General features: G+C 37.8%; 1 protein-coding gene across 2 annotated transcripts in view; it reads right to left on the bottom strand.

Moving 5' to 3' along the window:
* Prkg1 (protein kinase cGMP-dependent 1) overlaps positions 1-12,706 on the bottom strand; it is a 1,110,226-nt gene that overhangs the window by 34,987 nt on the left and 1,062,533 nt on the right. For both annotated transcript variants that reach the window (XM_026781031.1, XM_013348063.2), the window contains exon 10: positions 11,934-12,030. In XM_026781031.1, coding sequence (XP_026636832.1) covers positions 11,934-12,030 — 97 coding nt within the window. The remainder of the gene's footprint in view (positions 1-11,933; positions 12,031-12,706) is intronic.

The raw sequence follows: 12,706 nt of genomic DNA on the forward strand, positions 1-12,706 counted from the left end.
CCATAGATCAAGCACCTTCTGTAAATAGCATTTTATTCTTGGACTGGTACTGAGGACCAAGCCGACCTGAGCACTCTGAGTATAACAACTGAGTTCTAGTCACAGTCTTGCAGACAAATGAAAACCCAATCCTATTAGAGTCAAGTTGTACTAGAACACTGAATAATACTCCCATGGAAATGACACAAGTGATTTAAAACATTCAAGCAGTGACATAAATCCTGGAGGACAGGTCCTAATGCGGGAATACGAGAAATATGAAAAATCAATGCAGCATTGATTCCTCCAAAATTGTTGATTTCACAGAAATTATATTTATTAGGAGAAAATTAGAAGAAATCAAAAGAATTTGAAGAAATGCTCATAAGAATGTTCAATAAAATAAATGGACCTCAAATTCCTAAATGGATCCAAATAGAACTCAAATAGTTTAATGAGAAAAAGAAGTCAATATAGAGTACGGGCCTGGAATCCAACACAAAGAAATACTTTAAAATTCAAATTGAATATTGAAAATGGAAAGTTTAATAAGTCAAATAACTCTGTGGAATGCTTCATCAATAGAGTGGGTAAAATGGAAGAAAAAAATACAAGTTTGAGTAGAATGAGGACAAATTATGACATCCAGAAAATGGCAGACGTACATTAATACGAAAGTACGAATGGGACAAGAGATATCTATATGACGTTATGTATTTATATTTATAAACCATTATCATAGAAGAAGTACAAGCTAAAGGACTCGAAAACACATTTAATAACATCACAGCAGGAAATTCTCTAAGCCCAGTGGAAAAGATGTGGCAGGGATTTATAATACCAAATAGACAAGACCCAGAAAAAAAAAAATCTTCTCATACCATATTACAGACCTCTGATAAAGATGAACTTTCTTTCATGATAAAAATCTTGAATTAAAAATTGAATAGAAAGAACATATCTCAACACAAGAAAGGCTGTGCTTAAAACACTTAAAACAGCATTTCACTGAAATCAGGAACAAGACAAGAACGTTTTCTTTCTCTTACTCAGTTCAGTTATTGGAAACTTGGATAGAGCAATAGAAAGGAAAAATAAATGTGATACGCATAGGAAAAGAAGCCAAGTGGCCCTTATTTCAGATAACACAATCCTGTACAAAACACCCTAACGGCTTTACTAGAACTTCTTTAACTGATGAGCACTTGCTGCAAAGAGACAGACTACAAATCAGCAGCCTTACTCTGTATCAACAAACATGTTGAGAAAGAAATCAGACAAATAATCTCCTTCATAGGGCTTCAAAAAGATAAGCAAGAGAAAACTTAGCCAAGGCAGAATTAATGGATATTGGGTCATCCACCCAGCCCCAGTAGATAGGTCTGCATCACAGTTCCTGAATCTATGGCTTGAGAAGCATTGCTAAGAGAGAGAGCATAAAGACTGTAAAAGCCAAAAATACCAGAAAGTCAGCTGTTGAACTACCTTTCCTAGAAATAGCTGAATAAATGGGATTGGAGCAATGACAATATCGTTGGGCATGTTACTGGGGAAGGGAGAAAATTAATTTCATGGAATTCTACTCCTAGGCAAAGAACTATAGGCAACTCCAAATGCTCAACTCTGAAGTCATATACAGACAAGCAACACATATGGATTCAGAACATTATTTATATATCTGTGAATACATACACACACATAAATATGAATGTACATGGCAAGAGTAAAAGAAAAAGAGGCTATCAATTTTAGAGTGAGCAGGAAAGAGAGGGGTTGGAGAGAAGGTACTTGGGAGGTACTGGAGGAAGGAGAGGGAAGAGGGAAATGATGCAATTCTTTTTTTAACTAAAAAGAAAAAATCAAAACTGAAAAAATAGAGGAAGATGCTAGATGGAAATATCTCTTATGTTTGTTCATTAACACAGTTAATATAGTAAACATGGCAAAATTTCTAACAGTGATCTGAAGACTCAATGAAATTGCAATCAATACTCCAATGGCATTCTTCAGAGAACTAGAAACACAACCCTAGAATTCATCTGGAAGCACAGAAGATCATGGATAGCCAAAATAATCCCAGGCAAAAACAACTCTGGAGCTATCATTATACCTGACTTGCATCATACTATAGGGCAGTCGTAACAAAACCAATATGGTATTAGCATTAAAAACAGATAAAAGATCAACGGGAAAGAACAGAGTCCCCAGAAGTAAAACAGTACAACTCCAGTCAGAAATATAGTTCGGAGGCAGCCACTTCAACAAATAGTGCTGGGAACACTAGATAGCCAGCCATCTGCCGGGGAATGAAGCCAGATCACTTATTCTTACCAAACACTAACATCATTAAAAATGGATCAAAGACTTTAATGTAAGCCCCCAAACTCTAATACTGTTAAAGGAAAACACTCTACTATATAGGCATAGGTAAGAATTTTTCAAAACAAAAAAATTCCAATGAGAATGTAGAGAAAAGTACCTCAAATACTGATGGTGGGAATGCAATCACAATGGAAATCATAAGGGAGGTTCCACAGAAAACTACACCAAAACCCAGTAATTTCATATAACACAGATATACTGTTTCTCTTCATACACCCTAAGATCTCTAAGTTAAGAGAGCACAGAGAAGCCTATCCATCCATTACCATTCGTAGTGACCAAATTATGGAATCAGCCTTCAGGGTATGTCAACAGGTGAATGAATAAAGAAAATTCATGCATATATCCAATGGAGCTTGCTAAGCCATAAAGAAGAATGAAATTATGGTATCTTCTGCAAAAATGAATGTAAGTAGAAATAATATTAAGTAAAATAAAAAATAAAAATAATAATACATGTTTTTGCTATTTTGGGCCTTAAAATTCTTTAAACATACATAAAATGATATGCTCATGTGAATGTGCGTGTTCTAAAAATAGAAAAGAGATGGGGAAGAAAGGATGGGGAGGGCTCCTAAACAGAGAATGGAGAGAAAGGGTATGAATGTTGGCAAGGGACAGGCCATCTTTGAAAGAAACTGTCTTTGTGAAACCCAGCACAGCAATAGCACACTTGAACACATTGGCACAGGAGACCACTTCCTAGACCCCAGTAGCACAGACACTGAGAGTGACAATAAATAAATGGGGCCTCCTGAAACTGAAAAGCTTCTGTAAAGCAAAGTACATAATCAACAAGGCAAAATGGCAGCCTACAGAATGGGAAAAGATCTTCACTAACCCCACATCAGACAGAGGTCTGATCTCCAAAATATACAAAGAACTCAAGAAACTGGTCATAAAAAGAACAAATACTTCAATAGAAAATAGGATACAGACCTAATCAGAGAACTCTCACCAGAAGAATCTAACATGGCTGAAAGACACTTAAAGAAATGCTCAAGATTCTTAGCCATCAGAAAAATGCAAATCAAACAACTCTGACAGCACTCGGGAGGCAGAGGCAGGCGGATCTCTGTGAGTTCGAGGCCAGCCTGGTCTACCAAGGGAGTTCCAGGACAGGCTCCAAAGCTACAGAGAAACCCTGTCTCGAAAAACCAAAAAAAAAAAAAACCCAAACAAACAAACAAAAAAAAACAACTCTGAGATTCCATCTTACACCTGTAAGAATGGCCAAGATAAAAAACACTGATGGCATCTTATGCTGGAAAGGATGTAGAGTTAAGGGAACACTCCTCCATTGTTGGTGTGAGTATAAACTGGTACAGCTGCTTTAGAAATCAGTATGGCAATTTCTCAGAAAATTAGGAAACAATCTACCTCAAGACCCAGAAAAACCACTTTTGGGTATATATCCAAAGGATGCTTGATCATACCACAACTGTGCTCAACTATGTTCATAGCAGCATTATTTGTTATAGCCAGAACCTGGAAACAACCTAAATTCCCCTTGACTGAAGGAATGGTTAGGAAAATGTGATATATTTACACAATGGAGTACTACGCAGCAGAAAAAATAACATCTTGAATTTTGCAGGCAAATGGATGGAGCTAGAAAACATCATATTGAGTGAGGTAACCCAGACCCAGAAAAACAGATATAATATGTATTCACTCATAAGTGGCTTTTAGACATAAAGCAAAGAAAAATCAGCCTACAATTCACAACCCTAGAGAACCTAGATAAAAATGAGGATGCTAAGGGAGACATACATCTAGCTAATCTACATGCGAAGTAGAAAAAGACAAGATCTCCTGAGTAAATTGGGAGCATGTGGCTCATAGGAGCAGGTAGAAAGGGATGGGGGAGGAAGGAAGAGGAGCAGAGAAAAAATATAGAGCTCAATAAAAACAATAAAAATAGTTATATGCCAATACAAATTTTAAAAACAGTCATTTAGCTCACAAAAGCTCCTGACTTCATAGTGTTTAGATCAATAAGCTATCTATGTTATTGGCTATGGGGGATGCTAATGTGAAGAAGACATTATGAATTGGCAATAAATTAAATGAATGTGTAGAATTGATAAATTCATCTAAATTCATAAAGCACTGTAGATTTCACAATTCTCCAGAAAGTAAAATTAGACTATCCATTATATTGAAATAACCCTTATCATAAAAATCTATTTCCCTTTTAGCTAAAGGCTATGGACTATTTTCTACTTTATCAACATACACAGAGGGACCATTTTCCTGTTTATGGATAGGATCCTCTTTTAAATGTGTTTAAGTAAAAATTTCATGGATGAGTACTACATCTGGGGACTAAGTGAACTGAGTCAGAAGAGAAATGATGCTTGTTTCTAGGCTCAATGCCGCCTAAACAATCTATTAGTCACCTTGTAACAAACAGAATTGTAGAGCCATGTTTGAATTTATTCATGGTTTGCTTTTTAGTTGTGTTCAGAAATGGTCTCATTTAGCCCAGGCTGGCCACAAACTAGTTCCTCTTATCCTCTTAGGAGGATTTTTTCTGATAACTAGAATCACATATGATATTTCCATATTCCATATAGACTATTTGGGTATCGGGGCGGGGGTAGATGAATTCATGATGAATGTGGTATGCCCATTAACTAGGAAAATGATGAATTTGTCATGTAGAAAACAAAAAGTACATGTGACCTACATGCTAACTTTGAGATGAACTGTTTTAAACCATTGCAAGATGTATCCAATGTCTTATATTTAGTCTGCCTTTTTCTAGGTTCATATCTAAATTTGGAGGGAAAAAGTTACTATTTTAAGACAATAATTTTAAATAATTTTCATGAAAAATATATACTTCAATGCATAGAAAAGATTCCTGTAAATTCAAAAGATATGTATGATTATAGTTGTATTTGCTATCCTTCATGTGGCCTAGATTATATCACAGTTATTGATCTATAATTTAATATATATTATATATGAAAAAGATGAATTATCTCCCTCATCAAAATAAAGCTAGATTTTACTACCTGGAATTTCTGCTTAGAAACTAGCTTTGTTGACACTAGTATCTTCTTTCATGAGTCATGTGTCTCTCTGCCAGCAGTCTGTCCTTCTGTATTGCCTAATATTACCCTTTCTTGGTCTCCTTTCTAAAATGTTATACAGCAGTTCACAATTGACCACGTACACATTACAAGCTTGGATCCACATATGAGAAAGACTATGTGAATTTTTATCTTTCTGAGTATGGGTAATGTCACTTAATAGTACACATTCTGTCTATAAATTTTCCTGTACATTTTATGATTTAACTTCTTTACATCTGAATAATATTCCACTTTGTATGGATAATGCATTTTCATTTTCTATCCATCAGCTGATGGACAGGTTGGCTCCACTTTGTGGTATTGTAAAACAGAGCAGCAATTAAACATGGATGTGTAAATATTGCTGCAGAGGGATAGGGAGTTCTCTGGGCATTTTCCCGGAAGTGAGTGGCTGGGTCACATGGTAGTTCTATTTTTAATTCTTTGTGGATCCTCCAAACTGATCACCATAGTGGTTATATTTGTTTCCATCTCACTAGTAGTGAATGAGAGTTCCTCTCCCCGTACATTCTTCCCAACACTTGATACTCATTTTGACTGGGGTGAGAGATCTCAAAAGGAGTCCTCGTTTCTACTCTGTCATAGAATTTTTCATTTTTGTAGTGAATAAACCAGAAAAAAAATGTAATTGACAGTAAAAGTGTAAAACCCCACGTGAAGATCCACAGCCTCAGAATGGCCATTCCAGCGGTGTAGAAAAGTTCACTGCAACGCATAGAGGTTGGAACTAATCTTGCATTTGTTTAGTGGCTACCTTCATCTAGCTGTGGTAGGATTTCATCTGTGCATTTATTATAATAAAGCGATCTAATAGAACGAAAGAAAAAGAAACGAGTTGACAGTATCTTTTGTTCTGTACCCAGTTAGGCTCCATTAGTGTCATTTGGACTGAACTTTCATTACTTAGCTAAATATGCCTTTCTCCCCCTTAGGAATCAACACTGTGAATCACAATTATCTTTTATGTTTTTTTTTCCTAATGAAAACAAATAGATAATTCCACAGTGAATATTATGCAAGGGGGAGTTCAGTTAGACAAAGGCTCTGTCAAAATGAGGCGAACTTTAGGCTGGCCAGCAACTCCACGGCTGCTCCACTTCACTGCAGTGTGGGTTGGCAATTCCTCTTAAAATGTCTTTATCTTACTAGGGGTTTCCCTTTGGAGTTAAGCTCCTTTTCTTTCACAGTGATGAAACAAAACCCTGGTGACCGAGCACTGGGTTTATCACTTCATTTATTGCTTAATCATCTCGGTCTATTTTGTTTCCAGTTGCTTTACAAGGTTCTCCACGCCTGCTTGCCCATAAAGTGCATACCAAGGAAGCTGCAAAAATGCTGAGCCAGTGTCCTGGACCCATTTTGAAGAATACAGGAACTCTGCTACACACATGTGGCCTCTGGGAATAGGATGGTTGTTGCAACTCAGGGAATCTAACTTCAGGATTCAAAAGCAGGCTTGGACTTACAACAGGAATGAGAGATACCCAGAGAACACCTTTAGGCAAGCGTCAGCTTCTCATTTGTCCATTTAGAATATTCTGGTTTAAAGGGGGTATGAAGCATATGGCTGTGACCCAGTGCTCTGAGAGTCTGGCTTTGCAGTTTAGAAGAGAAACGGGTAAATAAGAGGAGGCTCCTTCAGGTGCCCACAGGTTAGCGTAGGGAAGATTGGAAACTGTTCTCCATCATTTCTCAGAGTAGATCAGAAAATCAAAAGCTTTAGTGGTTCAGGGAAATCTAATAGCATCTTTCACTGAAGGTCACCGGCAGACCTCAGGCTTTTACTTTGAGAGAAGAAATGTGGCTTAGCAATGGGGGAAGAGAAACCATTCTAATATAGTTCCTCTATATTAACACAGCTGGAACGAGAAATGAAGATGCTACTCTGAGTGTATTTTAACAATAAGTGACAATTATCCTTACAGGAAAAATAACAACAATGAAATACAAAATACATAATACAAAATTCCAAAGGCACTATGTCATGCTCCTGCAGTAACTGTAGTTCTTTCAATAGTTACAACCTCTTGAGGGACTCATTCTATTATTATCTTAACAGAAGAGGAAACTGAAGCTCAGGAGAGTTAAATAAATGACTAAGCACTCACAGGTGGTAACAGGAATTCCCAACATCTAACCACAGATTTTTAACATGTTTCATTATCTGATTATCTTTCTTCTACAGCCATTTTTGCCACCAAAATAGGAATGGTGAAATATTTAGAGAAAGGGGGAATCTGAAAGTTTGACAAAACAATATACATAGCAGAGATCAGTATCGCAGCCATTCTGCATTGTTTAGTTCAGGTTCTTGAAAAAAATTGAAAATAATATATTATTTCTCTGTGTGTGCATATTTGTGTGCGTTGTGTGTACCTGTGTGTATGTGTGTGCTGTGTATGTTTATATGTATGTGTTTTGTGTGTATATTGTGTGTATATGTGTGTGCTGTGTATGCATGCATGTTGTGTATGTGGGGCACACACATACCACGGTGTTCTTGTGAGGTAAAAGGAGAATTTCATAAAGTCAGTTTTTCCACATTTAGGTGGGGATCAAATTCAGGATTTAGACTTTTGCAATTTTTTTCCTGCTGAGGAAAGAAGTCTCAGTAAGGGACTCCAGAACAGATTAGTCTCTGAGCCTGTGTCTGCGTATGGTTCTGTTAATTGAGGTGGGAAGACCCACCCACTGTGGGTGGCACCATTTCCTAGGCAGGAGCTTCTGCCCTGAGTACTGCTGGAGAAAATGGAAATCAGCATGCATGCATTGACTCCCTTCCCTGCTCTGTGCTTTTGACAGTGGCTGTAGCATCAAAGCTGCCTACGTTCCTGCTGCCTTGATTTTCCTGCAATGGTGGACTGGAACTTGGAATTGTGAGCCAGATAAATCTTTTCTCCCCTAAATTGTTTTCGTCATAGCAACTGGAGAAGCAACTAAGACAGGAACATATTGACTGCTTTTGATTCACGGTAGTAGTGGGAAGAATCTAAAACATTTGTTGAAGCTGGAATGGCAGAAAAGCTTCTAAGTTAAAAACAAACAAACAAACAAACTTGTCATTTTGGGCAATAGCAACAGTTCTCACTGTATGGACTTCTGCCATTTCCAAAGCATCATCTTGATGCTTTTCCTGTGAGATATGAGCCACCCTGTGCTCTTCGCCCAGAGCAGCTGTAAAGGCAGGATTATAAACTGGACATGAACTTGAGATTATAAAGCAGGCTTCAAATGAAAGGTTGACCATTCCAGCGAGCAGTGCGACCATGAGCGTCTGAGTCCTTGTGCTTTGGGTTCACAAGTATTTGCTGTAGCTCTGTGTTCACCCTGTTTTACCTGCACACCGTCTTCCTCTTCCATGCCCCAAACTGCTCTACTTTGTCTAGGGTTTAATCTTATTCTCTCTTTGAAGCAAATTGTGAATCCCCAAAGCCAGGAGCAATTTTTCTAATTAAACTTTTAAATCTCCCATAAATTGTTCAAAAAAAGAATAATAATGCAAGAAAATAAAGCCTTTTGTCCCCCTTATATTTTGTCCTTATATTTTAGCTAAGGATAGTTTATAGGTACAGGAAATTTTAGGATTACAGAATAAATTAATGTTTAGTGCAACAACCACCAACGTTGCCAAGTTACAAAGTTGTTTGTCTGACCCATGAGCAAATCTATTCTGAAAGTGGGTGCCTCAGAAAAACAGACGTGAGGTCGATTATGGATGTTATTGTAAAGCAACGAGATACGTTTTCACTTATGACTTTAAACACCAATATCACTGTTTTACACCTTGCACATTAAGATACATTAAGGCATTCTTTAATTACCTGATAGTAGTATTTAAAGGCTGATGTTATGTACATATGATATACATACAAGTGACATTGCAAGCAGAACTGATTTTATGATAGTAAGCACATCGTACTGAACACATTACAAAGCTCATTGGCTAAGAACATGAATGAAAAGCATGGCCGATGGCAGATCACAGAGAGGAGACTGGACTTCAAACACATTTTAAAGTTTTTAGGACGCTCTCATCTCCACAGAAACAAAGTTATTCAGAAACTCTCGACAGAAATACTCTTGCACCAAAAAAAAAAAAAAAGAAAAAAAAAAAGAAATACTCTTGCACCTAAACTAACCTAAACTGACACACGAGAAGTTAGGAAATGCTAAAATGAACAGCTTGGGAATAGCCTCATGCAAGAGGGCAGAGGCGTGATGTGTATATCAAGTAGTAACAATTACAACATTTTTACTTCTTTTAGAACAATGGAGCTCAAAATTTCAAATTTCTGAACTCCTCAAATCTCATTGGAGAGTTTATGATCACATACTTGAGGAATGTTTAGGATACTACATGCAACTTATAGGGTTATTTTAAAACATAGTTTGTCCTTAAAAACTGTATTTTCTTCTATATGATTAAGTGTCCCTAAATTTTGTGACTATTCCTTTGTACCTCTGACATATTATTCAGAGAATTTTCTAGAAGTTTTCATTTTTCAAGCCATTATTAAGTGTTTTAACTTGACGTTGTCTCACCACTGTCTTTAAAGCTATTATAAAGTACTTTCAATAGTATTTCACAAAATAAGAAACTTGGGCTATTCTATAGAAATCCACAGACGGAATGCTTTTTTGTCCACTAAGGCAGCTATTTTATTATCTATAGTCTTTATTAAAGATTTTATTTTTAATTTTATTTATGTGCATTTGCGTGTGCATGCGCACACATGTGCAAGAGAGAACATTGTCTGTAGAGGGTAGGCGAGGTCAGAGCATCACCTGGAGGTGGAGGTCAGTATGGGTGCTGGGAGGTGTGTGTTCCTAACCACAAGGCCATCCTCCCCTCCTCTGCCCTTAGTCTTTAAACCTGGTTTTAAGGGAAGCCTCCGAATCATGTTCTCCTGCAATGGTTCCCAGTCTTCCTCATGCTGTGACCCTCATGTTGTGGTGATCCCCAAACATAAAATTATTTTATTGTTACTTCATAACTGTAATTTTGCTACTATTATTGGTTGTAATGTAGGATATCTGATATGTGACTCAAAGAGGTTGTGACCCAGAGATTGAGGATCACCCCTCAAGGAATTCTGTTCTTCATATATATGGACTATGGACCTGTTAATCCCACAAAACATTTTCCTCCCAAATTGGCTTTGGGGCTGGTGTTTATCACAGCAGCAGAAGCAAACCAGGCCAGGCTCGGTTAGTTAGTCAGCAAAATTCAGAAAGCAGGAAGATTTACCTGACTGCCTGTCTGTCTGCTGGACCCTTGCTCGAATTTTCTACCCATAATCAACAACCATGAGATCCTCACAGACACAGTGGCACATTTTGGATGTTTAATCAGAGCCCATGTTACAGGAAGGATAACGCAGATTTGGGGGTGCACATCTTAGTGCTAAGACCTTTCCTAATACTCCAGCAAATGACATCTTTCCTTGGGTCACAGCCAGGGAGCACAACAGCAACACAAACAAAGATAAAAATAGCTCTGGGTCAGTTGACTTTTATGGAAGGGATTCCTCCTGACCTCGGGTGGGGTGGCAACAGTAACTGTTGACTGCACTTCACACAGCACTGGGGAGTCCCTAACATACTGTACTAGCATCTCCTATCAAGGACTCCCTCACGCTCAGCAGAGAGAGGCGGAGGTGAATCTGGGTCTCGAATGCAGCTACCTCAGTCACCAGGACTTATTTCCTTCTTTAATTTTTCTTGCAATGAGTCAGTTTTTAAATTCCTATTTCAAACAAATGCAAAATAGTTATTTTCTCATGTAGTTTATACCACATTCATACACCATGCTTCATACAATATGCTCAACAAATGAAGAAAATGTCATTGGTCCCATCACGTGTATCTATTTATTATCTAGTGAACTAAATTACATAAAACATAAATGATGTGAAATAAACTACATAAAACATTCAAACCATTATCACTATAAAATAAATAGGTGCTTACAATTATAGAATCACAAAATTACTACCACTACACTTATTTTATCCATATATATATATAAAATATATAACTATGTGTATAGATATGTATATATATAATATATATTCCAGTTTCTTTTTCTGGGTTTACATTTAAATTAATTTAATTGTAGTATAATTAAGTTAGTAAGCACTCATCAGAACTCAGGAAGGAATTAAAAAATCATAGACAATGGGGGGCAAAAAGTGATTTACGACTTCTCAGTAAACTAATGTGGTTAGCATTTATTCACTACAAAGAGTTTTCTAAAAAGCAATTTGTTTGGACTTTTCTGGCTGCATATCATAGCTGACTTTGTTAAGTAATCTCTGACTGGCCTGCACAAGGCTGCTCCTGGGTTAGTGCAACAATGGTTACTAAGAAGACGTGAAAGAGGGAAGGAGAGAGAGAGAGATCTAAGGCTGGGGAAACACACGAGGAGGAAGAAGGGCTTTGAAAAGCACTTAAGGAAAATTCACCTACCAGCTCTACTCGTCCGAAACCTCCGACTCCGAGAGTGTCGATGATGTTGAAATCAGACAGCTTCAGGTTGGCGAAGAAGGCGGCTTCGGCTTCATATCTGGATTTTTTGATGTGAAAAAATGGAAATTTCTTAGAGGTGCAGACACGAGTACCAGGTATGAGTGCACTGGAAAGGCATGGCTGCGGCACAGGCTTTCCCCGCGTCAACTCCATTCTGCTTTTAGAGTCTGCGTTTTCTCACGCTCATACTCTTTAGGTCCCAGCTGTACAGAATAACATAGGCTTGCACTTGTTTTTGCAAAGCAGAGACAGACAACACAGAGCATCCAGTGCCTGCCAGCCAAGTGACTGATAAGCGCGGTAACAAACCAGTCACATCTTGGTGTTTTTTCTACGCGTCTTCTTGCGAGCATGGACTGTCTGAGTTGCTCTCTTTTGGATTTGTTTTGGATGTGTTGGGTTTGCTTGGTTTGGTTTTTGCTGTGCAGGTTTTAGATAGCAGTTTCTCATTAGCTCCCCTTATCCACAGATTGGCAGTGTCTTCTATCAGTACTTATCAAGAGTGGCAGGATCCAGAGACAAGCGGGGGCGTCCCTGGAGTGAAATCCCAGCTAGGTCTTAGGAAAACAGATCCGAAAACCTGAGAACTGAGGTGCAAATGTCTGCAATGGATGATCCCAGGAGCATATTCACGTCCCTGATAAAGGTCTTTCCTCTACTTAGATCTACGCACGGACTTTCTGCTAGCAAGCCCCGTGTCTTTATGTTTGCAA

The sequence above is a fragment of the Microtus ochrogaster genome, chromosome 8, assembly GCF_000317375.1.
Source record: "Microtus ochrogaster isolate Prairie Vole_2 chromosome 8, MicOch1.0, whole genome shotgun sequence".
NCBI lineage: Eukaryota > Metazoa > Chordata > Mammalia > Rodentia > Cricetidae > Microtus > Microtus ochrogaster.